Genomic DNA, 27710 nt, shown 5'->3' on the forward strand with positions numbered 1-27710 from the left:
CTTTTCATGTGTTGACCTGTGATGTTTAGTAGGAGCATTGTCACCCTGGTATAGAGTAACTACATCTAAACTCTTTAAATATATGTGTGTGTGTATATATTTTAGAAAGCCCCCACAGTACCTGGCTTTTAGGTGACATTGTCAAAAGGTTTGTAGTACTGATTATACTTTCCTGATATTATTAATAGTACTGATTATACTTTCCTCCTCTACTCTGTTCTTAAAATGATTTATTCTTCCAGTATGTTAGCACCTTTCCAGTTATTTAGATCTCTATTTCTTTTAAAATTATAATTGTAATTTTTACTATGTAGCCCCCCCATTTCTTAAATTTGTTGTTATTTATTTTTTGTGATACTAAGGTTCATAAAATTTTTTTAATTAATTCTTTGGTAATTTCTTGATTATTTTACATGCCCAACAGTGTAGATGAAATTTGAAATATTTTTGTTCCTTCTTCCTTTCCTCTAAATCTAGTCAATGTTTTGATTGTACTCAAGTAATTTGAAGAAATTCAATCTTCCTATTATCAAAGTTTGATTTATAGAGTTCATCTGTATAGAAGTCAAATGATGTTATTGTTTGTTTTCATCCTTAGGAATATATCCCTACAGTCTCCATCCTGTGCAATCCAGGAATGAGAGCTCGTCACTGGAAACAGATGTCAGAAATTGTGGGCTATGACTTGACTCCAGATTCTGGAACTACATTGAGAAAAGTTTTAAAATTAAACCTTACACCATACTTAGAAAGTTTTGAAGTTATAAGTGCTGGTGCAAGTAAGGTAAACATGTGGAAAAGATAAAGCACTTGATGGGTTTGTTCTCGGATAGTCACAGTTTTGTCTTGGTGTGATATATACAGTACAGGACAGCAATGGGAAGAGATAGGGAGTGGGTGATGATTGAAGACCACCCTTTTATGACATAAACATGTGCTTGCCTCTCTGAAATGCACACTAGAAACTGCTCCTTTGACATTTGCCTAATTCTGCCACATGCTGATACAGTTGGTGGTTGATATTAATATTGGTGTATGGTTATTCCATTAAGAATCATAGGTAGATGGATACATATGTAGCATACTGTGTGTGTGTGTGTGTGTGTGTGTGTGTGTGTGTTCCCAGTATAGTCTTAGAGAGGGTTCTTAAAATATGCTGAAAACTTCAAGCTACAGGCTATCTGCAATAGGACACTTCAGAGATAATTCAGAGAGTATTTTATTTTGTTGTCCATTTTAGCAGTTTTTATAGCAACTAAACTTTTAAAAAAACTTAATTTTTCTTAGGAATTTTTTTAAAAAAATTTTCATACAATATATTATTATTATGGTTTCTTCTCCCACACCCTCCCTCCCTTCCCCTCTCTGACCCCAATTCACATCTTTTCTTTATTTCATTAGAAATCAAACAGGCATCTAAAAAATAATAATAAAAGAAAATAAAACAAACCAGAATAGGTCAAAACAAACAGAAGAGCCAAAGAAAAAGCACAAGAAACACACATCAAAGCAACAGCTGGATTGTTTACACACCCAGGAATTCCACAGAAACGCAAAACTAGAAGCCATAACATATAATATGCAAAATACTCTGTTTGCTGGACATCTGCTGCTGGGCATGGAGCCTGCCCTTAAGAGTGGTTCATATACCTAGTGAGAGTTCACTGGAGAAAGCTAGCTTCTCCTTTGTGAGTTACCCTTGTGATAGCTTCTGGGTTCCCCTCCCAGCACTGGAACTGCAATTGGTGAAGTCCCATGCATGGAGTCTGTACACTGACATAGTCTCTGTGAGTTCATATGTGCATCAGTCTTGCTTTGTTTGGAAGGCCTTGATTCCTGGTGTCCTCCTACCCCTCTGGCTCTTACTGTCTGTCCACTTCCTCTTCCACAGCATTCCCTGAGTCTGGAGAGGAGGGATTTGATGGATACATCTCATTTAGGACTGAGTGTTTCATGGTCTCTCACTGCACGCAGTCCAGTTGTAGGTCTCAGAGTTTGTTCTGATCTACTGCAGGAGGGAGCTTCTGTGATGGGGGCTGACTACGAGTATAACAGAATGTCATTTTACTGCTACATCTCTTCAGCAGAACAGTGTTTGGTTTTTATCCTAGGCCTATGGCCTCTCAAGAGAACTTTTAAATTGTTAAAAAAAAAAAGACACCCCCCTTGATAGATGATAGATAGATAGATAGATAGATAGATAGATAGATAGATAGATAAACAGATATCAAGCAGACAGACACAGACAGTTATGGAGATATGGGATATGCACAATGCTTACTGAGTTACTCAGAGGAATTGAATAACATAAATAAGTTCCTTTTCTCATCATCCTATCTCCCAATCCCCACCCCACTCCCATTTTGATCATCCAGTTCTTTTTGCATTTCTCTCTTTCAGGAATTTTCCTTAGAGAGGGCCATGAATGCTATGATAGCAACTTGGGATGATATTTCTTTTCATATAAGTCTGTATCGTGATACTGGAGTCTGTATTCTTTCTTCAGTGGATGAGATTCAGGCAATTCTTGATGATCAGATTATAAAAACTCAGACAATGAGAGGTTCGCCTTTTATCAAACCATTTGAAAATGAGATCAAGGTATGTCAAACATTCTAGCTTCTGGTCATGTATAAAAACATCTATCTTAATTCATATATGTTCTCACGTAAATATTTTTGGATGGCTTTTAAAGTGTCTATTCAAGTGATGTAACTGAACCTTGGTATTTTATGTGGTGAGATGATACAGAAATACATATTTGGAGAGTAACATGCAATAGGAGGCTGAAGAGACACTGTGATGGTTAATAACCATCAGTAAGTGCAGTTTCAAAGGATCTGATGACCTCTCCTGGCTTTGGCAGGTACTGTATGCACATGGTAAACAATATAAAGGCAAAACAACCACACATATGAACATTTAAAAATAAACAAAAAATTAACTTGTAATAGGTTTGAGAGATTAATATTTTTGAGAAGAAAATCACAATTTATAAGATTTTTTTATTCAATGATTATAAGTGTAACTTTTATTTTTCTGATGTAACTTCGTCTCTGAGGCTTACTGCTAGTCCTAGAAGCTTCTAGCCTCCATACAATTTTATCTAGGACTAGAAAGTTTTCAGCCTCTGACACTTGCTGCTGAATAAACTCACCCTTTCTAGCTCTTTCTGAACTCTGGCTGGGCTGGTTCAACTCAGCCGTTCTGGCTCAAACTCCTCTCAAGCTGACTGATTCAATCTGGCTTTACTCAGAGCCTCTGACTGAGTTGCTCTGCTTGGCCTCAAACTAATTCTAGTAATCTGTTCTAATCTTCTGACTCCTTATCCTGTGGCACCTTCTGTGTTTACCTGTGTCTAGCTTGTTCTCTCTTCAACTAGTCTCTGTAAAACTTTCCTGGTAAAACTGCTCCCTCACTCTCTCTGTGTTGCTCTCTCTTAAGTAGCTTCCCTTCGCTCTCTGCTCTTGTGAGAGTCAGGCACATCTTATTCTGTCAAATCTTTCTCTCATTTGTCACTTTGTCTGCCACACAATTAGATATCACTTTCAAACATGTGTGTGTATGTGTGTATGTTAGAAACATATATATTATATGTTAGAACACACATATATGTTAGAAAGTTCTTGTTTAAGAAGAGTAATTTAGAAGCTCTTTTATGGTTTAAAAAAAAAGTAGAGATGAAACTCCAAACCCAGGACCTTAACTATTCACTTACTAACTCTAGGTAATCTCTGAGGATAAGGAGGCTTACTTTACTTTATTTTAAATTTTCTTCAAACTGTGCTGATTTAGAGCAAGACCATTCAACTTTACACTATTAATATTTGGAGCTGAAGGTATATATATATATACCTTTCTTTATATACTTATTTCTTACTGTGTGTGAGTTTGTGTATGTGTGTATACAAGGATGTCAGAGTGCATGTGCTGAGGTCAGATGACAACTTGTAGACAACTGTTCTCTCCTTCCACTGAGCGGGCCCCCAGTTTAGGCACCAAGCTCTAGACGTCAGTCTTAGTGGGAAGACTAAGACTTACCCACTAAGCCATCTCTCTGGTCCTGGGCTGAATAATTCTTTGTTGTGGAGACTGTCCTGCATATTGTAACACATTTAGCAGTATTTCTGGCCTCCATCCACTAGATGTTAACAGCATCCTCCCCGTATTAGCTTTAATAATTAACATTGTGATAGCTCAGACACTGTGGTATTTCAGACACTGAAATACTGCCTGGTATGTAGAACAGCATCATTCATAGTTGATAATCCCTGGTGTAGATCAGGATATACATTTAGGATTTGGAGTGATTCCTGGAGAGATGAGGAAATAAAATAGCTTTACAATTACTACCAAAGTGAGTTCCATTGACTTAGGGAAACCTTATACTGCCTATGTCTTTTCCAAGCCTGGGCGAGTCTCCTATAAGTGATCTGTTTTTTACTGATATTAAAATAATAATGAATTCTAAATACTTTCCCCCTATAATTTGTAGTTTTTCTTTCTTTTTAAAAGCTGAAATTTAGTACAGTATTCTTTTTATTAAGGCCTGGGAAGACCGTCTGATTCGAATCCAGGAGACAATTGATGAATGGTTGAAAGTGCAAGCCCAGTGGCTGTACTTAGAGCCCATCTTCTGTTCTGAGGACATCATGCAGCAGATGCCAGAGGAAGGGCGGCAGTTTCAGACAGTGGACAGACACTGGAAGGATATCATGAAGTTTTGTGCTAAAGATCCAAAGGTCAAGAGTTTGTTTTCTTTCTTATAACAAGTGAATCTTATCTGGGATTTTTAAAGAAAGCATTTGACTTTTTTCCTGATCATTAAAACACAACTTGCTGGGCAGTGGTGGCACATGCCTTTAATCCCAGCACTTGGGAGGCAGAGGCAGGCGGATTTCTGAGTTCAAGGCCAGCCTGATCTACAGAGTGAGTTCCAGGACAGCCAGGGCTACACAGAGAAACCCTGTCTCAAAAAAAACAAAACAAACAAACAAACAAACCATAGCTCATTCATTGTATACAAATTGGAAAGTTCATAAACTGTTCATAAAAATATGTTTGAAAGTAGCAAACTAATTTTATTTTTCACTTCATAAAAGTTCTATTGCAACACACACACAGTGTAACTACTTTAGATGAACAGTTAACTGAATTGACTCCCACTATATTCAACCACCTCAGAAAGTAAACAAATATATAAACAATGAGATATAGCAAAGGATGGAGAAAGTGTGGTTAGTATAAGTGGTTCTGTGTTTGCTTGGAAGTGTTAATCAGGAAAAACAGTTGAGACCTCAATTGGTCTCAGTTCCTGTGTGTCTTTCCTATTAAGAGCACCTTGTACAGGATTCTAATGTGAAAGCCAGTATTTTTCACACATTTAGCATAAACCATAGCTGTGCATCTACTTTTAAAATGTATTCAACTTAAGGAATAACTTTTTTCCAACCTGAGAGAAAAACTAAATAAGTACTAGAATTATTGAGCGTTCATTAGAGAAATGTATGAGTTTCAAGAAAATTAATCTTCCTTTTTTACTTTTGGAGCTTGTACATGATTTCTTATAGATTAGAGGTCAGCTCTCTTCTGTGAAGAGCCAGTTAATATGTTTCCTTAGGCTTTGTAAGGCATGCAGTCTATTTTTAATCCTTTCTTCTCCCATCTTATAGTGAAAATCAGCCAGAACTAATACATAACAAATGGGTATGTTTCCACCATAATAAAGCTTTGCTTATAGGCACTGACAACATTTTTACTTAGGTTATGAAATAGTATTATTGCCTTCATTTTTATAATTTAATTTTTTGAGACAGGGCCTCTAGCCCAAGTTGCTTCAAATTCTCTATGTAGCTGAGAATGACTTTGAACTTCTGATCCTCCTGCATCTACCTGTGAAAGCCTGGGGTTACAGCCATGGGCCAGCACACTCAGTGTATATGTGCTGGCAAAAACCCTACGCCTCATACATGCTAAGCAAGCATGCTGCCAACTGAGTTATTTCCTTAGTCCTCTTTTGATTTTTTAACCTTCTGAAAGTATAAAAAAACATTCTTAGTTTGAGGATTATACAAAAGCTATCAGGGTTAGATTTGGCCAGTGATATGTAGCTTGCCAAAACCTGCTGCAGATTAAAATTCACAGTTACAAAACCTAAAATAATAAATAAATAATAATAATAAACGTGCATGATAATCATAACATCACTTGGAACTCATGTTATTGGGTTATAATATGTATGACGTAGTGAATTGTGTTATTTTTATATTATAAAAGAAGTTCCGAAGCTGGATGTGGTTCATACAATTCCAGCATTTGGGGGTTAGAGCAAAAAGTCTATGGCTAGCCTGGGCTACATAGTGAGCCCTGTTTCAAAAGTAAGGGGAGGGAATATTTCACTACTGATTTCATAACATTTCAAAACAGTTAATGGTTTATATGTCAAGCACATAAGTCTGTCTCATATGAATCTGTGTCTTTTAGGTGCTTGCTGCTACTTCTTTAACAGGCTTATTGGAAAAATTACAGAATTGCAATGACCTTCTGGAGAAAATCATGAAAGGACTGAATGCATACCTTGAGAAGAAGCGACTTTTCTTCCCTCGGTATGGTAGACGACCAACTGCACTATCATTAAACACATCTTCTGCTGTGTGATGAGTTGCCACTAAGGGTTTGTGTGTGTATTTTTTTTATTCCCATATTTCTTTTCTAGCTTTTTCTTTTTATCTAATGATGAAATGCTAGAGATTTTGTCAGAGACCAAAGATCCACTCAGAGTTCAGCCACACTTAAAAAAATGCTTTGAGGGCATTGCTAAATTGGAGTTCCTGTCTAATCTGGATATTAAAGCCATGTATAGCTCAGAGGGTGAGCGAGTGGAGCTGATTGCACTGATCTCCACATCTGCAGCGAGGGGCGCTGTAGAGAAATGGCTCATTCAAGTAGAAGACCTGATGCTCAGAAGTATTCATGACGTGATTGCTGCCTCCAGACTGGTATGTTTCCTAGGATTAAAGGGATAATCTATATTCTACAAATGCTTTTGCTTGTTTGTTTATTCATTTGGTGAATGCTATTTTTTCTCTGTATTTTTAACATTACTAGTAAGAATTGGTAAGAATAATATACTTAATAACACACACAATACTGGTATGTTATAAAAGGAAATGTATTATCAGAGAATAATAAAGTATATCTTTTAGAATAGGCAAATACGCAGGGATAGGCTCACAAAGGAAGTTAGACTGAGTCCGAGATATGAAAGAGAAAGAGAAAATAACTAGATAAAGAGGAGGAGCCCATGGCTCTAGCTGCATATGTAGCAGAGGGTGGCCTTATCTGGCATCAATGGGAGGAGGGCCTTGGTCCTGTGGAGGCTTGATGCCCCAGCATAGGGGAATGGTAGGGCAGTGAGGTGGGAGTGGGTGGATGGGGGAGCATCCTTTTAGAGACAAAGGGGAGGGAGAATGGGATAGGGGGTTTAATGGAGGGGAAGCCAGGAAGGGGAATATCATTTGAAATGTAAATGAATAAAATGATTAATAAATTAAAAATACAAAGGAAAAAAAGAGCAGACATATTGGTACCCTGTGTAAAGACCAAGACACAAAAAGGTTGAAGGATGGTGAGGAACCTGTCCAAAGACCTCTGCATCTGCAGTAGCGTGAACGTAACAGAGAATGAAGATCATGGAAGGCGGAAAGGAAGATGTGCAGGGAGTTGTTTTATTTACACAGGAAGGTTAGGAGTATTTTAATCAGGGTAAAGTCATAATCTGGTTTATATTTTTATACCACTAGGACTGTGGTATAAAGAATGAATTAATAGACTATCAAAACAGGAAGACAAATTAGGAGAGCCTTGCATTAGCCTAGAAGATAGATGTACAGCTGACACTGGACAAGTGGTGGAGACATGGAGGAAATTAGACACTATTAGAGAAATATACTTGTATCCAATTTTGACAGGTCTTAAATTGATTGTACAGTAAAAGGGGGAGAAGGGAGAAGAAGGTCTCAAGAATTACTTTAATATTTTTGACATGAGTATATAGGTGAGATTTACTCTGAGGGAATGCTGAGAAGAGAAGTAGATTTGTGGAGGCTGGTGAAAAATCAGAATTTTATTTTATAAATTGAAATGTACCAGTGACCAAGCCAGCTCAGTCAGTCAACAGGTTCTCCAGTGCAGGAGTGAGGATTAAAAAGAAAAAAGATAATTAGACAACATTGTAGCATGATCCCAGCCAATTCTGAGACTGAAGGCAGGCTTTTTTCTCAATTTGCTTTTATACCATTTTAATTACATGCAAGTATTTAGGTCAGTTCTAGGTTGAGGAACTAGCAATACAATAAATGCAAATAGTCAAGGAACAAGCAAGACAGTAAGCAAAGTCCCATGAACACTCCTGTGATCACTTTCTAAGGGCTTATTAGGATGGCCAAAATATCTGAGCCTACTTCCTTGTCCTAGCCCATAGTCATAGTCATGCTTGAAGCCTACTTTGTTCTAGCCAAATGTCAGATTCCTGCCTAAAGCCCATTTCCTTGTCCTTGGCCAATGTCAGATTCCTGCCAAGTGGCCCCCAAAGCTCTCCACATACCAGACTTAGTATCTCACAGCTACAATGTCAGCACTGGAGAAGATGAGGAAGGTGTACTTCCCAGAGTTTGAGGCCAACATGGGTTACACAGTTCCAGATCCAGCTTGGGCTACAAAGTAACTCTATCTCAAAACAACAAAACAAGCAAACAATAAACCCATAGAAATGGATAACCAGGTAAAGGTTCTTGCTGCCAAGCCTGACAGTCTGAGTTGCATCCCTTAAAATCCATATGATGGAGAAGGGGAGCTGATTCTCATGTATTGTCTATTGATCTTCATACCTGCACTTTGGCATATATTCCCACACCCATAATAAATAAGTAAATCAAAACTTAAAAAAAAAAAACCCAACAAACAGAACACTGCAATGTTACTTACATATTTCTAGTAGGCAAACAGCCATGTGCTTTATTATTTGATGATCTATAGGTCAGACATGGTGCTAAATAAATTATCTAGTTCATTTGTTGCTTTTGAGACAACTACTTTAAACCTCTGAGCGAGATGAACATACATGAGTACATTATAAATTGAAGAAAATATAGCACCTGGATACTTTTATGTACCTCACTTAATGCTAATCAAAATATTCTAACCTTGAAATGTGTGTGTTACCTCATTCTGCCTTTAACACCACAAAGGAGCAGCTGTGCAGTGGGAGTAGTTTGAAAAGCCCTTGCAGCCGATTTCCAGGAAGTCACTGCATGAGTGAGATAGCCTTCTCTTAAAGGGCCTTATGAAGCTTCTCTTTCAAAATTATTATTTTAATTATGCATAGTATCTATGTGTCTCTCTTTGAGAGTATGTGCACATCAGTGCAAGTACCCATGGAGACCAGAGACATCACATCCCTCTGGAACTGGAGTTACTGCCAGTTGGGAGCTGCCAGACATGGCTCTCTGGGAGAATGTTACACACTTTTCATCACCGAGTAACCGCTTTAGCCCAGAGCTCATTTTCTTGAGATGGCTTTTCTGCAGCATCATTGTTTTTGCAACTTGATCTTATTTTTTCTCCTTTCTCTATGATTCCAAACAAACTAAAAACACACAGGAAAGCATCAGCATTGTCCATGCTGTCATACCTTCACTGGCATAGACAATGTACCTGCCACACATCACAACTTTTCCTTAGCACTTATGTTACTTTGTTATTTGAATGTAGCTATAAGTGCTTCAATAAGAAATATTTTATAAATATCTATATTCTTATATTTAATGAGTTATTTTAAAAGAATAATTTCTATTAGCATCAATTTGAACATTCATTCTATAAAGTTTTTTAATTTATAATTTGTATTTGCTGTTACCATTTGTTATCAAGGCAAGCTACTTTTAAACTATTAAATCTTCCTTCCAAAATACATTTAAAACTTTGAAACAGGAAAGTATTAGGAGTAGAAAGAAGCATATTTCAAAATCAAATTTACAGATTGTTAAGGTGTATATAATTTAAAAAGTGTAATTATATAGCCTGGTTATATAAGTTTTTAGAAAAGTTATGCATAAGTGACATAAATATTCTAACTACTAGTCCAGTTTTTCAATATATTATATGGTCTCTGTCTTAGGTGCTATGTTGCTATGATAAAATAACCTCATCTAAGCAACTTAAGGAAGGAAGGGTTTCTTTTAGTTCACAATTCAAGGTACAGTTCATTGTGTCAGGGGGAGTCAAGACAGCAGGAGCCAAAAGCAGCTGGCCACACTACAGCCATAGCCAGAAAGGAGAGAGCCATGAGTGCTTGCTAGTGATTAGCTTGCTTTCTTTATTTTATGCATACCAGAGTTGTCTGACCAGTGAATAGTCCTACCTACAGTTAAGATGAGTCTTCTTGAATCAACCTAATCAAGTTATACCCCATAGTCATGCCAGAGGCCTGTCTCCTCAGTGACTCTAGATTTTGCCAAGTTGACAACATTAGCCAGCAAGTTTCCTTTTCAATTAAAATTTGACATCTATATACATATACATATATATATATATATATATATATATATATATATATATATATATAACTTGTTTTCAAACCTTTGGATATTCATAAACTATACTTAAGCATAAACCCATTTCATAACCTTCACCCTCCTCATGTATGACTTTTCAAATGGTTTAATGAAATTTTTATATTTTCCTTATAATAGAAATAATTTGTATTGTTCATCAAAAACTTGACAACTAACCCAACAAAAGAATTTTAAAAATGTTAGCTGTTCACAGCTTTCTTTTCTCTTGTAAACTTTTAAACATAGGAATTTATTTTAATTATTCAGGCTTATCCAGAATCTGCAAGAAAAGACTGGGTCAGAGAGTGGCCTGGCCAGGTTGTTCTTTGTGTGTCTCAAATGTTCTGGACTTCTGAGACACAGGAAGTCATAAGTGGTGGAACAGAGGTAAAGCATCATTTGATTTTAAACAGCAGTATTCTTTTTTCTTGTTCCATATTTCTTTGTTTTCTTGTCTGTTCTTTGCGATTTCTATATGCAGCATTAACATTTTTGAAAGCTTGTTATTTTTAGTAGGCTTAGACAAATTCACTCTGTAACTCACTTATATTTTGAAATAGATTATGAAGTCAAAGTTATTCCATAAATAAGTAAGTATATGCATAGCCGTACGTGTGTGTGTGTGTGTGTGTGTGTAATGTCAATTAAACTGCTTCTATTTTTTAGGGATTAAAGAAATACTACAAGGAACTCCAGTATCAACTAAATGACATTGTGGAGCTGGTGAGAGGGAAGCTGTCTAAGCAGACTAGGATCACACTGGGGGCTTTGGTTACAATTGACGTCCATGCTAGAGATGTCGTCATGGACATGATTGAAATGGGTAGGCGACTGCTTCTTTAATATAAAATGGGAAGTGTTGATAGTGTCTAAGAAACCAAGACATGAAGTTTTTATTAACAGGATTTCTTTTTTAATAGTCTTTTCTTTATTTTTGTTTGTTTTTTGAGACAGGGTTTCTCTGTGTGGCCCTGGCTGTTCTGGAACTAGCTATGTAGACTAGGCTGGCTTCAAACTCACAGGATCTGTCTGCCTCTGATGCCTCTGATTGCTGGGATTAAAGGCAAGCACTACCATCACCCGGTGAATGATCTTTTCTTTAATTTGAAAGCATTAATTATTTTATTATTTGTTGTGATAATAAAAAATTACTTTTCAAATTATATTCACTTGATGATTTTATTTCATTCTTTCTAGGTGTCTCACACGATACAGATTTCCAGTGGCTCGCTCAACTTCGTTATTACTGGGAATCTGAGAATGCTCGAGTTCGAATCATTAATTGCAATGTAAAATATGCTTATGAGTATCTTGGCAACTCACCCCGACTTGTCATAACTCCTTTAACTGACAGATGTTACAGAACATTGGTATGCACTTAAGTTACTTTGTTCATATATTAAATTTTACTTCTTGGTATAGAATTTATTTTCTTCTCCAAACTTAATATAGGCTATCCTCATTTGTTTAAAACATTTTTACAATTATTTATGTGTGTACCTGTGTGAGAGTGGGGTGCTGCCTGTGTCCAGGTCAGAGAACATCTTTCAGGATTGTGTTCTCTCCTACATTATGGGACCTGGGGAGTAAACTCAGGTTGTCAGGTTTGGTGTCAAATACCTTTACCTATTTTGCCATCTCTCTGGCCTCTCTTTTAACTTATCTCTGGAAAGACAGAAGCACAACTACCAAAAATCCACAATAATGATAGATCTAGGATTTCTAGTTAAATCTAAATTTCAAGTGATTGAAAATACTGTCAAGTGTCTGGTGTCACTTAAGGCTAGACATACATACACTCTCATGAAAAGTGTGTCTCCTGCAAATGCCAAAAACTATGCACTTGCAGCACTACATGTTCCACAGAACTAGATGCTTATAGGCAACAGGAAGAGGCTATATGGCATATGTTAGTTGCACCATCTACTGTTAACTGAAGCATCATATGTGGTGTGTGTGTGTGTGTGCGCGCGCACTCTAAATAATGTAAGGGAAGCAAAGGAACTGTTAACAAATCATCCATTGTTCATCTAAAATTTAAGTTTCCCTATGCATTTTCATTTGCTGCCTCTGCCAGTCTAACTTGGGAATTGAGGAGGGGCATGAAGAAACAGCAACCCATTAAATGCTGAGTGGTTAGAGTGTAAAGTTGAGTCTCTAGTAGCAGATGAAGCTAGGATTCTTGTGCATATGATTTATTAGGGAAATGATTCATACACTACTGAATTTAAACTCTGACTAATGAAAAAGAAGAATGCATATAAACTATAATACAAAGTGGAAAGTGACGGTAGTGGTAAGAGAAACTTAGAGCAGTTCTTTGGGGATGCAGGAAATGGAGAACATACCAAGAGTAAAGAGCACAGTCCAGAGAACTCATACACAACACATTTGTTTGTCTTCCAAATCTAGACCCATCCATACCACTGTGCAAGGCATTTAACCTCTGTGCAACTAGCCATGGACAGTGTCTTTCTTTTCCTTCTTTCGTTCTTTCTTTCTTTCTTTCTTTCTTTCTTTCTTTCTTTCTTTCTTATTGGATATTATATTTACATTTCAGATTTTATCCCCTTACCCCATTTCCCCCACCACCCAGGAACCTCCTATCCCATCCCCCCTCCTCTTGCCTCTATGAGGATGTGCCCCCACCTACCCCCCCGACTCCCACCTCCCCACCCTCAAATTCCCTCACACTCAGTATTCAGCCTTCATGGGACCGAGGATCTCCTTTCCCACCTATGCCCGACAAGGCTATCCTCCACTACATATACAGATGGAGTCATGGGTCCCTCCGTATGTGCTCCCAGGCTGGTGGGTTAGACCGTGAGGAAGCTCTGGTTGGTTGGTATTGTTGCTCTCCTCATGGAGTCATAAACCCTTTCAGCTCCTTCAAACTTCTCTCTAACTTCTCCATTGGGAACCCCTTGATCAGATCAATAGTTAGCTGTGAGCATCTGCCTCTGAATATGTCAGACTCTGGCAGACCGCTAAGGAGACAGCTATGTCAAGGTCTTGTCAGCATGCACTTCCTGACATCCACATCAGCGTCTACCTTTGGTGACTGCACATGGGATGGAAACCCAGGTGGAATGGTCTCCAGATGGCCTCTCCTTCAGTTTCTGTCCCACACTTTGTCGCCATATTTGCTCCCATGAGTATTTTGTTACTCCTTCTAAGTAGGACCGAGGCATCCACACTTGGTCTTTCTTCTTCATGAGCTTCATGTGGTCTGTGAGTTGAATCTTGGCTATTTCAAGCTTTTGGGCTAATACCCACTTATCAGTGAGTAAATATCATGTGTGTTCTTTTGTGATTGGGTTATCTCACTCAGGATGATATTTTCTAGTTCTATCCATTTACCTAAAAATTTCTCAAATTCATTATTTTTAATAGCTGAGTAATACTCCATTGTGTAAATGTACCACATTTTTTGTATTCATTCCTCTGTTGAATGACATCTGGGTTCTTTCCAGCTTCTGGCTATTATAAATAAGGCTTCTATGAACATAGTGGAGCATATGTCCTTGATATATATATATATATAACCAGGAGTGGTATAGCTGACTCCTCAGGTAGTGCTATGTCCAATTTTCTGAGGAACCGCCAGACTCATTTCCAAAGTGGTTGTATCAGCTTGCAATCCCACCAACAATGGAGGAGTGTTCCTCTTTCTCCACATCCTCGCCAGCATCTACTATCATCTGAGTTTTTGATCTTAGCCATTCTGACTGGTGTGAGGTGGTATCTCAGGGTTGTTTTGATTTGCATTTCCCTGATGACTAAGGATGTTGAGCATTTCTTAAGGTGCTTCTCGGCCATTCAAGTTTCCTCAGTTGAGAATTCTTTGTTTAGGTCTGCACCCCATTTTTAATAGGGTTATTTGGTTGTATGGAGTCTAATTTCTTGAGTTATTTGTATATATTGGATATTAGCCCTCTATCGGATGTAGGATTGGTAAAGAGCTTTTCCCAGTCTGTTGGTTGCCGATTTGTCCTATTGACACTGTCCTTTGCCTTACAGAAGCTTTGCAATTTTATGAAGTCCCATTTGTCAATTCTTGATCTGAGAGCATAAGCCATTGGTGTTCTGTTCAGGAACTTTCCCCCTGTGCCTAGGTATTCGAAGCTGTTCCCCACCTTCTCTTCTATTAGTTTCAGTGTATCCGGTTTTATGTGAAGGTCCTTTATCCACTTGGACTTGAGCTTTGTACAAGGGGATAAAAATGGATTAATTTGCATTCTCCTACATGCTGACCTCCAGTTGAACCAGCACAATTTGTTGAAAATGCTGTCCTTTTCCCACTGGATGGCTTTAGCTCCTTTGTCAAAGATCAAGTGATCATAGGTGTGTGGGTTCATTTCTGAGTCTTCAATTCTATTCCATTGATCTCCTTGCCTGTCTTTGTACCAATACCATGCAGGCTTTTTTTTTTTTTTTTAATCACTATTGCTCTGTAGTACATTTTGAGGTCAGGGATGGTGATTCCCCCAGAAGTTCTTTTATTGTTGAGAATAGTTCTCACTATCCTGGGTTTTTTGTTATTCCAAATGAACTTGCAAATTGCTCTTTCTATCTCTGAAGAATTGATGTGGAATTTTGATGGGAATTGCATTGAATCTATAGATTGCTTTTGGCAAGATAGCCATTTTACTAAATTAATCCTGGCAATCTAGAAGCATGGGAGATCTTTCCATCTTCTGAGATCTTCGATTTCTTTCTTCAGAGACTTGAAGCTCTTGTCATACAGATCTTTCACTTGCTTGGTTAGATTCACTCCAAGATATTTTATATTATTTGTGACTATTGTGAAGGGTGTCATTTCCCTAATTTCTTTCTCAACCTATTTATCCTTTGAGTAGAGGAAGGCTACTAATTTGTTTGAGTTGATTTTATATCCAGCCACTTTGCTGAAGTTGTTTATCAGGTTTAGGAGTTCTCTGGTGGAAGTTTTAGGGTCACTTAAGTATACTATCATATCATTTGCAAATAGTGAAAATTTGACTTCTTCCTTTCTTATTTGTATCCCTTTGACTTCCTTTTGTTGTCTAATTGCCCTGGCTAGGAATTCCAGTACTATATTGAATAGGTAGGGTGAGAGTGGGCAGCCTTGTCTAGTCCCTGATCTTAGTGGGATTGCTTCAAGTTTCTCTCCATTTAGTTTGATGTTGGCTAATGGCTTGTTGTATATTGCTTTTACTATGTTTAGATATGGGCCTTGAATTCCTGATCTTTCCAAGACTTTTAACATGAAGGGATGTTGAATTTTGTCAAATGCTTTCTCAGCATCTAGTGAGACAATCATGTGGCTTTTTTTTTCTTTGAGTTTGTTTATATAGTGGATTATATTGATGGATTTCTGAATATTGAACCATCTCTGCATTCCTGGGATAAAGCCTACTTGATCATGATGGATGATTGTTTTGATGTGTTTTTTGATTCGGTTTGTGAGAATTTTATTGAGTATTTTTGCATCAATATTCATAAAAGAGGTTGTTCTGAAGTTCTCTTTCTTTGTTGGGTCTTTGTGAGGTTTAGGTATGAGCGTAATGTAGCTTAATAGAATAAATTGGATAGTGTTTCTTCTGTTTCTATTCTGTGGAATAGTTTGAGGAGAATTGGTATTAGGTCTTCCTTGAAGGTCTGATAGAATTCTGCACTAAAACCATCTGGTCCCAGACTTTTTTTGGTGAGGAGACTTTTAATAATTGCTTCTATTTCTTTAGGGGTTATGGAACTGTTTAGATGGTTTATCTGCTCCTGATTTAATTTTGGTACCTGGCATCTGTCTAGAAAATTATCCATCTCATCCAGATTTTCCAATTTTGTTGAGTATAGGCCTTTGTAGTAGGATCTGATTATTTTTTAAAAATTTCCTCAGTTTCTGTTGTTATGTCTCCCTTTTCAGTTCTGATTTTATTAATTTGGATACTGTCTCTGTGCCCTTTGGTTAGTCTGGCTAAGGGTTTATCTATCTTGTTGATTTTCTCAAAGAACCAGCTCCTGGTTTTGTTGATATTTTGTATAGTTCTTTTTGTTTCTACTTGGTTGATTTCAGCCCTGAATTTGAATGATAAAAACTGCATGTTATTGGTACAGAGACAGGCAGGAAGATCAATGGAATATAATTGAAGACCCAGAAATGAACCCACATACCTGTGGTCACTTGACTTTTGACAAAGGAGTTAAAACTGTCCAACGGAAAAAGGACAGCATTTTCAACAAATGGTGCTGGTTCAACTGGAGGTCAGCATGTAGAAGAATGCAAATCAATCCATTCTTATCTCCTTATATTTGCTGAAATATAACAATATAATCATACCTGGCTTCCCTGAAGCTACAAATACAAATAAGTTCACTTGGCCAATGACTGTCTAGTTTCTTTGGTTTTTTTTTTTTTTTTTTTGCTTGTTTTAGCTAATCATAAATTCTTTCACACAAACTGTTTTATTTTTCAGATAGGTGCCTTCTATTTAAACCTTGGAGGTGCTCCAGAAGGGCCAGCAGGCACAGGAAAGACGGAAACCACCAAGGACTTGGCTAAAGCTCTGGCTGTGCAGTGTGTAGTGTTCAACTGCTCTGATGGACTAGACTATCTCGCAATGGGAAAGGTAGGAGGAGGATCAGATCACCGCCTTCCAGCTAGGTCTACCTTGGCACACTAAGGCAAATTTCTGTGCTAATAATCCTGAGCTGTAGTTTACGTGAGCTTTGATTTTAGTGGTAAAGGTAATATCCTTGGAGCTTTTTAAGCTTAATTTTAATTTTGAGTTAGAAGGTCAAATGTCTTTAAAAAAAAAAAAAAAACTATAACAAGAAAATTAACCATTTGCTTCCCATCTCAGTTTTTTAAAGGACTGGCTTCTTCGGGCGCTTGGGCTTGCTTTGATGAATTTAATCGAATTGAACTGGAAGTGCTATCTGTGGTGGCGCAGCAGATTCTTTGCATTCAGAGAGCTATTCAGCAGAAACTAGAAGTGTTTGTTTTTGAAGGGACAGAACTTAAACTCAATCCTAACTGTTTTGTAGCTATTACCATGAATCCTGGCTATGCAGGACGTTCTGAGTTGCCAGACAACCTCAAGGTGATTGTTTGGGAGTATAAGTTTGTTTGTTCGTCATTTCCTTTTTCCTTTTCCCATGTTGTATAAGTTAAAGCTACAAGCACTTGTTTGTTTGGTGATACAGGGGCTTGGACTTGCAAATACTAAACAAGCCTTCTACCTCTGAACTGCCGCCCAAGGCTGAGTTTATTAAACAAACGAGATAATCTCACTAAATTGCCAAGGCTGGCATTGAACTTGTAATTCTCCTGTTTCAATTTCTTGAGTGTCTAGTATTCCATAGTTATGCTTCCCTGCCCAGCTTCCAAAAGTGTTTTTAGAAGTCCCAAACTATCAAGTAATACAAACATTTAACTACTGCTGAAAAAAGTAGTTTACAAGTTTATATTTAGAGAATAAACCTGACTATCCACCTCTTTGAATCCTGCTTCTGCTTAGCTTTAAAAATGGCTTCTTTTCTGTAAGTCATGTATTTCATTTATTATATGCCTCAGGTTCTTTTCAGAACTGTAGCTATGATGGTTCCAAACTATGCCCTCATCGCAGAAATCTCCCTCTACTCCTATGGATTTCTGAACGCAAAACCTCTGTCTGTGAAGATAGTGATGACCTACAGGCTGTGCTCAGAGCAGCTATCCTCACAGTTTCATTATGACTACGGAATGCGAGCAGTGAAAGCAGTGTTAGTGGCAGCTGGGAATCTCAAACTAAAATACCCCAGTGAAAATGAGGACATACTGGTGAGTATTAATTACATGTGTGCATTGTGAAAACCTCAGTGGAAAGCTAACTTCTTTAGTGAGATCAACCAGGAACTGTACACAGGCAGCTGAGTTGTTGCTCCGAGTCTTTCAGGTGAGATTGAAATGGTAATTTTAGGTTGCTTATTGTACTTTGTACAATGTATAAAGGCCTTTAGGTTTGATAAGCATAGTGTTAGTTTCTGATTGTGGGGCAATTCTAGGAGCAATACAAAATAAGCTGACTTTTGGCTAAGAGTTTGTGTGTGTGTGTGTGTGTGTGTGTGTGTGTGTGTGTGTGTGTGTGTGTGTGTACACGCAGTAAACATGTAACAGCAGGCAATTAAATTACTTTATCCTTTTGTGATTTTAGCTTCTTCGATCAATTAAAGATGTAAATGAACCAAAGTTTCTATCACATGACATACCCTTGTTTAATGGAATAACTAGTGACTTATTTCCTGGTATTAAGCTTCCTGAAGCAGACTACAAAGTAAGTGAACCGATGAGAATTACTTAGTCTGTACAAGAAAAAAATTCAACTGATGGCTCAATTATTTGCAAACTGTTATTAAATTGGGGACCTTATTCTGTGTGGATAGTCTTAGAGGGGACTTTGAAGTCTTTTTTTTTTTTTTGGTTTTTCAAGACAGGGTTTCTCTGTATAGCCCTGGCTGTCCTGGAACTCACTCTGTAGACCAGGCTGGCCTCGAACTCAGAAATTGAAGTCATTTTTCAAAAAAAAAAAAAAAAAAAAAAAAAAAAAAAAAAAAAAAAAACTGGAAGAGTTTGAGAAGCATTGTTTTTTTTAAGATTTAGCAAAACCCCTGTGATTATTATGAACATGAAAATACACAAAATTTAAATCAAATTTGAAATAGGAAAAAAATTTTAAAGATACTTGGTATAATTTTATTTTGGATTTGTTAAGGTTTAGTTTGTAGCTTGCTATGTGGTCCATTTTGTAAATTTTTCATGTATACCTAAAAATCTGTTTTCTATTGCTATTTGGGAAAAATGTTTAGATCTATTAGCTTCACTTGGATTGAAGTGTAATTCAAGTTTGTTTCTTAATCGATTTGATATTTGGATTGTCCGGTAAATAATGAGAGGAGAATGATAACACCATTTATCCATGCCTGCTTTAGAGTCTGAGTATTTGCTGTGTATCATTACGTGCCCAGCATTGGGTGTACTTTTACAGCTGCCTTGGTGTTTTGTTTTGTTTTTGAAAATCTGTCCTCTTTGATATTGTTGAAGACTTTCTGTGTTTTTTATTATTTTTTTATATTTTTATAATTTCCAGATTAAAGCTTATTTTGTCTTTTTAGCCTTCTACCATTTGTAAATATTTATTTACTATTTATAATTATATTTATTTACTATTTATAAGTATATCTACCACTGCTCTCTTTTGTTTTTATTTTCACAGCATATCTTTCTCATCTGTTTGATTTTTCTCTGTGAGTGTTCTATGAGATGAAACAGACAGCAAATATTTTGGTCTTGTGTTTGTTTAATCAGTTCAGTCCTTTAATGCATTTTTATTGGATTGTGTAATCTATTTGCATTCAAAATAATTAATTTACTTTTGTGTGTGTGTGTACATGTGTGTACATGCACACATGCATGCCGCAGCTCTTATGTAGAGGTCGGAGAACAGCTTGCAGGAGTCAGTTCTCTCCTTCCAGCATGTGGTTCTCAGGGACTGAACTCAAGTTGTTAGGCTTGGTGGGTGTCAGGTGCCTATCTGCTGAATCAGACCCAAATCAATTATTGATATGAGGAGTGGCTCACATTATTTTAATTAATTATTGATATGTAAGGTATAACTCACATTATTTTAAGTAATTATTGATATGTAAGGTGTAACTCATGTTATTTTAATTGTTTTCTTTACACATTTGTTTCCCTTGTTTCTTTTGTTGTTTGAAGGCAATATGTTTTCCTGAGGGTTGCATAAAACATGTTTATAGCTTGCTTTTTAAAATTGATAGCAACCTTAACATTGACTTAACAGCTAGCATCCACACATAAGCAAATGCATAGTTGTCTTTCTGTGTCTGGGATACCTCACTCAAGATGATTTTTTTTTTCTAGTTCTATTTACCTGTGAATTTCATGATTTCATTTTTTTAAAAAAAAGTCTGATTAATCCTCTGTTGTGTAAATGTACTCCATTTTCTTTATCCATTCTTCTGTTGAGGGACATCTAGTAGTTTCCCATTTCTAGCCATTATAAACAGAGCAGCAATAAACAGAGTTGAGCAAATGTCTCTGTGGTAGAATAAAGTATCTTTGGGTATATGCCCAAGATGGGTATAGCTTGATCTTGGGGTATTGGTTTCTTTTTCCTTGTTTTGTGTGCTATCCAGCTATACTATAGGTCCTTTCCTTCAGCAGAAGTTTAAGTTTTGGGGGAGGAGAGGCAGGTTGAGACAGAATCTCACAATGTATCCCTGGCTGGTTTGGATCTCACCATGTGAGATCTCACATGGAGTCACTATGTGACTGGCCTAAAACTCATAGATATCTATCTGCTTTTGCTCATAAGTACTGGGATTAAAAGTATGACCATTAAAGGGGCCATAGTAACATGACATTACATAACATCACATAACATCGCATAACATTACATAACATAGATATAGTCTTGTTTACCCAGTATTCTGTGAAGGTTTCTATTGATGTGATGAAACACCATGACCAAAATAAACTTAGGGAGGAAAGGATTTGTTAGTTAGTTAGTTAGTTAGTTAGTTAGTTAGTTAGTTTGTTTGTTTCAGACAGGGTTTCTCTGTGTAGCCCTGGCTGTCCTGGAACTCACTCTGTAGGCCAGACTGGCTCCAAACTCAGATCTACCTGCCTGTTTTCTGAGTGCTGGGATTAAAAGTGTGCACCACCATGCCTAGCTGGAAAGGATTTCTTTAACTTTAACATCAGACTTAATCATCAAAGGAAGTCAGGACAGAAACTCAAACAGAACAGGAACCTGAAGGCAGGAGCTGATATAGAAGCCATCGATGTTGCTTACTGACTTGCTCCCTATGGCGTGTTCAGCCTGCTTTCTTATAGAACCCAGGACCCCCAGCCCAAGGGTGACACCATACAGAATGGGCTGGGACCTCTCACATCAATCACTAATTAAGAAAATTCCCTTCAGGCTTGCCTGCAGTCTGATCGTATAGAGGCATTTTCTCAATTGAGGGTTCCTCTTCTCAGATGACTGTAGCTTGGGTCAAGTTGAGGTGACATAAAACTAGCCAAGACACTCAGGAAAGAATAATTCATTTCTGAACTTAAGTTCCATCAGAATGATTTGCATCTACAGTGCCTTATGTCTCTTAAACTTTTATTGATATCTTAGCATCTCTGCTTATTCCTAGTTGCCATGGTATGAAAGGTCATCAAGCATATTTTTTTGTTTCTTAGCCAAAAATAGAATTTTGGCAAACACTATAAAAAAAGAATTGTTTTTATTTAAACATATACCCATCCAATGCTATGGTCATTAATAACTTACAGTGTTATATTAAAAGCATTTTAGTTCTATTTATTCTTTTTAATTTGAAAAATTCTGTATGACATGATTTATAATAACACTTTATAATAACACATTTCATTTTTATTTTATTTCAGGAATTTTTGGAATGTGCACATGAAACCTGCCAAACACATAATCTTCAGCCTGTTAAATTTTTTCTTGAAAAAATTATTCAGACATATGAAATGATGATTGTTCGACATGGGTAAGAATATTGATTATCTGCCATAGTTTAATGTTATTTTAAATTAAACTAAAGAATGAAAAGAAGCAACAAACTTTTTATATAGGAAGGCTAGGGAGCAAATAACTCCTCTCTTCTCAGTAGCTTACAGAAAAAAAAAAACCCAAAAAACCAAAAACCAAAACAAAGAAGGAGAGGCATGCACACCTCTAATCCTGCTTGTGAGCATCAGGGTAGGAGAGTCCTGAATTCCAGGCCAGGTTGGCCTATATTTGAAGATCCTGTCTCAGAAATGAAGTAAACACAGCTTATATTGTTAGGTAACAATTCTGAAATCCACCTGGGCACCTAATGGTCCCATTTTCAGAGATGGTTTTACTGTGAAACTAATGGAATATAAACTTTAGGAGCTCATCTTTATGGGGACTCATCCAAGCAGCTATAAACATTTTGTGTATATAACTTACTTTATAAGGTGGATATGTAATTTATCATATGTATTTTTTCTTAAAAGAACTCTTAAAATGTGTAAACTTAATGCTCTTTATAATATCTTGACCATAACTCTGCTTGATTTTTGTTTCCTGGGAGGGTCTTTCTAATCAGCTGTTTTCCACAGGACTCGACTTAACGTTTGAAAGATCTTCCTATTTTTGTCTTTTTTTTCTCAACACGCATGTAGTAACAAGAAAGAAAAATGTTATTTTTAGTAACTAAAGAATGATTTCAGCCATTTGCTGTTTATTGACAGTTAGGGTCTAATCATGATTTTTGAAAAGTTAAAATAAAAACATTTGTATTATGCAAAATTTCAAATATATACTAAACGAAGGACTAGTAAACTAATCCTCATGCATCCAGGGTTGAGCACATGTATATGTTGTTTATGTTGTTAGACCAGACTCAGGAGGTAGAAATCAGCAAACATCTTCTGGAAATTATAATCATCTTTTATATGTTTCGCCCTCCATCTGCCCTAAGTACACTTTTATTTCTTTAAATCCCTGTGGTAACCTTAACTCTGCCAGGTTTAGTAGATTCTACACCTCCAGCCTGTTTTCATCAGTCTTGTTTCCTCCCAAAATAGCCATGGTAGCCCCCCTTACCTGCGGTTTCCATTTCTATGCTTTAGTTACCCACAGTCAATCAACTTCAGCCTGAAAATATAAAGGGAAAAATTCCTATTTTGTGAGAGAGCACTGTCATATAATCTTCTCAAAGTATATTATTATAATTATTCTACTATGGTTAGTCTCTTACTATGTACAATTTATAAATTAGCCTTTATCATAGTTTTGAATGTGCAAGAAAAAACATGGTATTACATACACTTCTATAGTGCTCATGGTTTTGGGTATCTACTGAAGGATGGGGGACTTTGATACTGAGAACCATATTAATCCTTCATAGATTTTAATACTGTAATAAAAATAGCCGGGTCCTTGATTTGATCCTTTATACCATTCTAAGTTTTCAGTGTTGGAAGCTTTTTTAACTTTTGGCCAGTGTGCATGAGAATCCTACAGGTTCCTGAACTTCTCAGCTCCCTCCTTTCTCCGTCACACCCACTTACAGACAGACCTGTCCCTCAGGTCTGGCTGGTCATTCTCTGGGCTCTATCTTTCTTGTTAAATGCAGAGATAGCTCTCCCATTGTGCCTAACAGTGATGTATTTACTACCCTTTCTTTCTTCATTAGATAGATTGTCTGTCTTCCAATTTATCTGAATGATTAAATTCATCAAATATTCTATCATTGTATAACAATGGTCAATCATTTGTCCTCTGGAAACTGTTAATTTCCCCTGGCTTCTAAGCCAGTGCATTATGTTTCGGTTTTCTTCCCTGGGATGGGCTAAGCTACACTGTCATTTACAATGCAAAGGCTAATTTTTCATCCATTCTGCATGTCCATTTAGAGGTTAGCAGGGAGAACTGTTTATTCTAGTCACAAAGAGTAGCCATATCTCAACACTGTGGTTCACATTCTTGCCAGGGGAGTAGACAGCTCTGTCAGTTCCCTTTCTGGCAATTATCTATCTTGAATGACTCACTGGTTGGAATTAGATACTCGATGTTTATATAAGAGTGGCAAAGAGGCCAGTATGCCAGGAGGAGGTCTGGAAATGTATGGCAAAGAGTCCTTGTAATCACATAGCTCTTGGAAGCTTTAGACATAGTTCTCATGTCTTGGTTTTTATTTTAAGAATATAGAGATAATAAAATTTTACTGTCATTTAGATACATATTATTATCTTTGAGAGTGTTACAAATGTGGAAAAGTCAGTGTAGATTTGATCAGTTTAGAAGTTAAGTGTATTTTCATCTTATCTGAGGAAACATTTTAGAAATTAAAAAATTATTTATGGTGATTACCTCAGAGTGATGTCTTCTATACTGGTACAAATGATTTGATTGGTCATATTTTTACCATCTTCCTGTATAATTCTGTCTCTCATAGTTTCATGTTGGTAGGAGAGCCTTTTGCTGCCAAGACAGAAGTGCTGCACGTGCTGGCAGACACTTTAACTCTTATGAATGAACGCAACTATGGAGATGAAGAAAAGGTCATATATAGGACTGTAAACCCCAAATCAATTACTATGGGCCAACTCTTTGGGCAGTTTGATCCAGTGTCTCATGAGGTAATCTACAAGATAACATTCTTTCCTATAGACAAAGCATATTAAAGCAAGAAATTAGAAGTATTTCTATGTTTTAAAAGAGAAATCCAATTTATTTTATGAAGGAAGCTTTTCAGCTTTTCCTTTTTTTCCTCAGTGGACTGATGGCATTGTGGCAAACACATTTAGAGAATTTGCCTTAGCAGAATCACCTGACCGGAAATGGGTTGTATTTGATGGTCCTATTGATACTTTGTGGATAGAGAGTATGAATACAGTATTGGATGATAATAAAAAGGTAAATCACTATTATTTAAACCAGAACTTACTCAGATATAATTGATCAATTCTAGGATTATATTTAAACTAAAGTGTGTAAAAATTGAATACATTTTATAAACCATCTTTTCAGTAAAGACTATGCTATAGTCTTTTGTTTTTAATAGAATGCAAGTGTGCTATGTTCAAGCTACTGTGTTAATATAGTAATTGTGCTAGTCACTGCTCTATTGCTGGGAAGAGACAACATGACCAAGGCAGATCTTATAAAAGAACACATTTAATTGAGGCTTCTTTACAGTTTCAAAGGGCTAGACCATTATCATTGGGACAGAGAGAATGAAGGTAGGCAGGCACTGGAGCAGTAGCTGAGAGCTGCATCATAAGCTATAGGTAGGTAGAGAGAGAGAGAGAGAGAGAGAGAGAGAGAGAGAGAGAGAGAGAGAGAGAGAGACAGACTCTGGCCTTGACATGGGATATTGAAACCTCAAAGCCCACATCCAGTGACACACTTCTTCCAACAAGGCCACATTTAACCCCTTTTAATCTTTTCAAATATTGCCTGGTAACAAAGTCATTCAAATATATATAAGTAAACATAGAAATATATGAGCCTATTGGAGCCATTCTTATTAAACCATCACAGTAATCTACAAAAATATTAAATTGGGCTGGGGAGGTTGCTTAGTTGTTAAGAACACTGGCTACTCTTCAGAAGACTGAGGACCCAAGATCAATGTTCAATTCCCAGCACCCACCAGTGCCTAACAGTCTTCTGTAACTCGTTGCTTGTCACTGTGTGCATGTGGTGGACAGATGTGCATGTGGGCAAAAAACTCGTACACATAAAAAAGAGTAAGTTACTTCAGTCTTATAAATTTCATATAGAAGTTTATAGAAGTTAGAATCAAATAAAAGTCTCATTCATTTTTTTAAAAAGTTAAATACTTTAATGTTTATCTGTAAAATGTTACCCTGGGACATGAGAGATATACGAAGAAACTAGACAATGGAAATCTTATAATACTTCTTTTAATTGAGAGTAAATGGACATAAAATTCTAAAGGTGGATGCTGTGATTTTAGTGTATTTGAACACTTTCATAGATGTTATGAAAAAAAGATGCATCAAATTCTCTGCACCCAGAGAATTCAGGCACCTTCCAAGTCAGTATATGTTCTAGAGGTCATCACTTAATAAGTAATAACTGGTTTTAGCGCATTTTGAACTTCATGTTAGTCTATGTACATAAGATATTTGTGGTGTTGTTTTCTATTTTATTCCTTATTCTCTTTTATGTATGTATTAGTATTCTACTGTGTGAATATGTCTCAGCTTATTTCCATACTTGTTTTGTAGTGTTAGGGACTGAATCCTTGGGCAGATATTAAGCAAGAACTCTACTATTGGGCCATTTCCCCCACCCAAGTTTTTTTTTAATAAATATATGAAATGACTATCCTATTAAATAGTGAATTCACTTAATTAGTACTCAAATGTATGTTTAAGAACCTCATCATTGTCAGTCATATTTTTCACTCAGTAGTTTTGATCGTGCTGAGAGAGAAAAGTAAACAGACAGGTGTTGATTCAGAAAGGAGGGGTTAATCAGAAGAATGAAATGCAGGAATTTAAACTCACACAGAACACTGCTCTCACATCACATGACAGGGAGTATCATCTGATACACAGAGTTGGTGGTGACAAATAAAATACAGTCCTTCTGCTGACTTGTGTTCATGAAGTGGTGAGCCTCAGTTCTTTTCAGAAGAAATGAAGCTGTTTTAAGCTGGGAAGCAGAACTGCCTAGCAGTGTTTCTCAACCCATGGGCTCAAGCTGTGACCTTTGGGGTCACTTATCAAAGATCCTGCATATCAGAAACGTATCATACATTATGATTCATAACTAGTAAAATTACAGTCAAGAAGTAGCAACAAAATAAATTTTACAGTTGGGGGTCACCACAACATGAGGAACTGTTAGTCTCATGGACCGCAGCATTAGGAAGGCTGAGAGCCACTGGCCACAGAAACACAGAAGTACATGTTGGTTGTACTGAGGACTGGGTTAATTTAAAAGGCTAGAACCACCATTCTACCAAAGGATGCCTTTGTGAAATATTTTCTACAAACAAGCAGCCTGGGCATAGGTAGAGGTAAAGTTTCAATCCTGAAAATACACCCAGACTCTAAAGATAATGGCATGTGAATAGTAAAAGCACTGTATACAAAGCAGAACTTACCCAAGAAAAAAAGCAAAACCAGCTGTGATAGGACACTCCTTACCAAGATGAGGAGAGAGCACAATAGGGGGAAGTTGGTCTGCATAGAGGGAACCATAATCAGGATACATTAGAGGAAAAACTCTGTTCTCCAGTAAAGGAAAAAGGTGTATTCAGTGTTAATGGGCAGGAAAACTGGATGGAGCTATGGGCAGAGCTAAGATGCTTGAATTGAATCATTCAGAATTACATAATATTTTGTTTTTCAAGAGATAAATTTCCAGATATATGGAATGAATGTCTGGAACGAAATAAGTCAAAAGTAAGTGAAGACAGGTTAGTCAGGAACATAAGATTCTATTGCTCTGAAATGCTTACCCTCATGAACACTGACCCAGTCTGGAATTAGAACAAGATTGGGCCAGGAATGGAGTGCTTTGGTGA

The 27710-nt window shown here is 36.9% G+C and overlaps 1 protein-coding gene across 5 annotated transcripts in view; it reads left to right on the top strand.

Annotated features, from left to right (window-relative positions):
- Dnah12 (dynein axonemal heavy chain 12) overlaps positions 1-27710 on the top strand; it is a 168579-nt gene that overhangs the window by 36702 nt on the left and 104167 nt on the right. For all 5 annotated transcript variants that reach the window (XR_013109428.1, XM_034498136.2, XM_076931288.1 and 2 more), the window contains exons 19-33: positions 599-784; positions 2401-2601; positions 4548-4742; positions 6484-6605; positions 6716-6998; positions 10881-11000; positions 11280-11436; positions 11811-11983; positions 17069-17221; positions 17456-17695; positions 18169-18414; positions 18788-18907; positions 22054-22163; positions 24603-24786; positions 24923-25063. Coding sequence is in view for 4 of the 5 variants with exons in the window: in XM_034498136.2 (XP_034354027.1) it covers positions 599-784; positions 2401-2601; positions 4548-4742; positions 6484-6605; positions 6716-6998; positions 10881-11000; positions 11280-11436; positions 11811-11983; positions 17069-17221; positions 17456-17695; positions 18169-18414; positions 18788-18907; positions 22054-22163; positions 24603-24786; positions 24923-25063 (2631 nt within the window). In the remaining variant the exon portion in view is untranslated. The remainder of the gene's footprint in view (positions 1-598; positions 785-2400; positions 2602-4547; positions 4743-6483; positions 6606-6715; positions 6999-10880; positions 11001-11279; positions 11437-11810; positions 11984-17068; positions 17222-17455; positions 17696-18168; positions 18415-18787; positions 18908-22053; positions 22164-24602; positions 24787-24922; positions 25064-27710) is intronic.

The sequence above is a fragment of the Arvicanthis niloticus genome, chromosome 3 (genome assembly GCF_011762505.2).
Source record: "Arvicanthis niloticus isolate mArvNil1 chromosome 3, mArvNil1.pat.X, whole genome shotgun sequence".
Lineage (NCBI taxonomy): Eukaryota > Metazoa > Chordata > Mammalia > Rodentia > Muridae > Arvicanthis > Arvicanthis niloticus.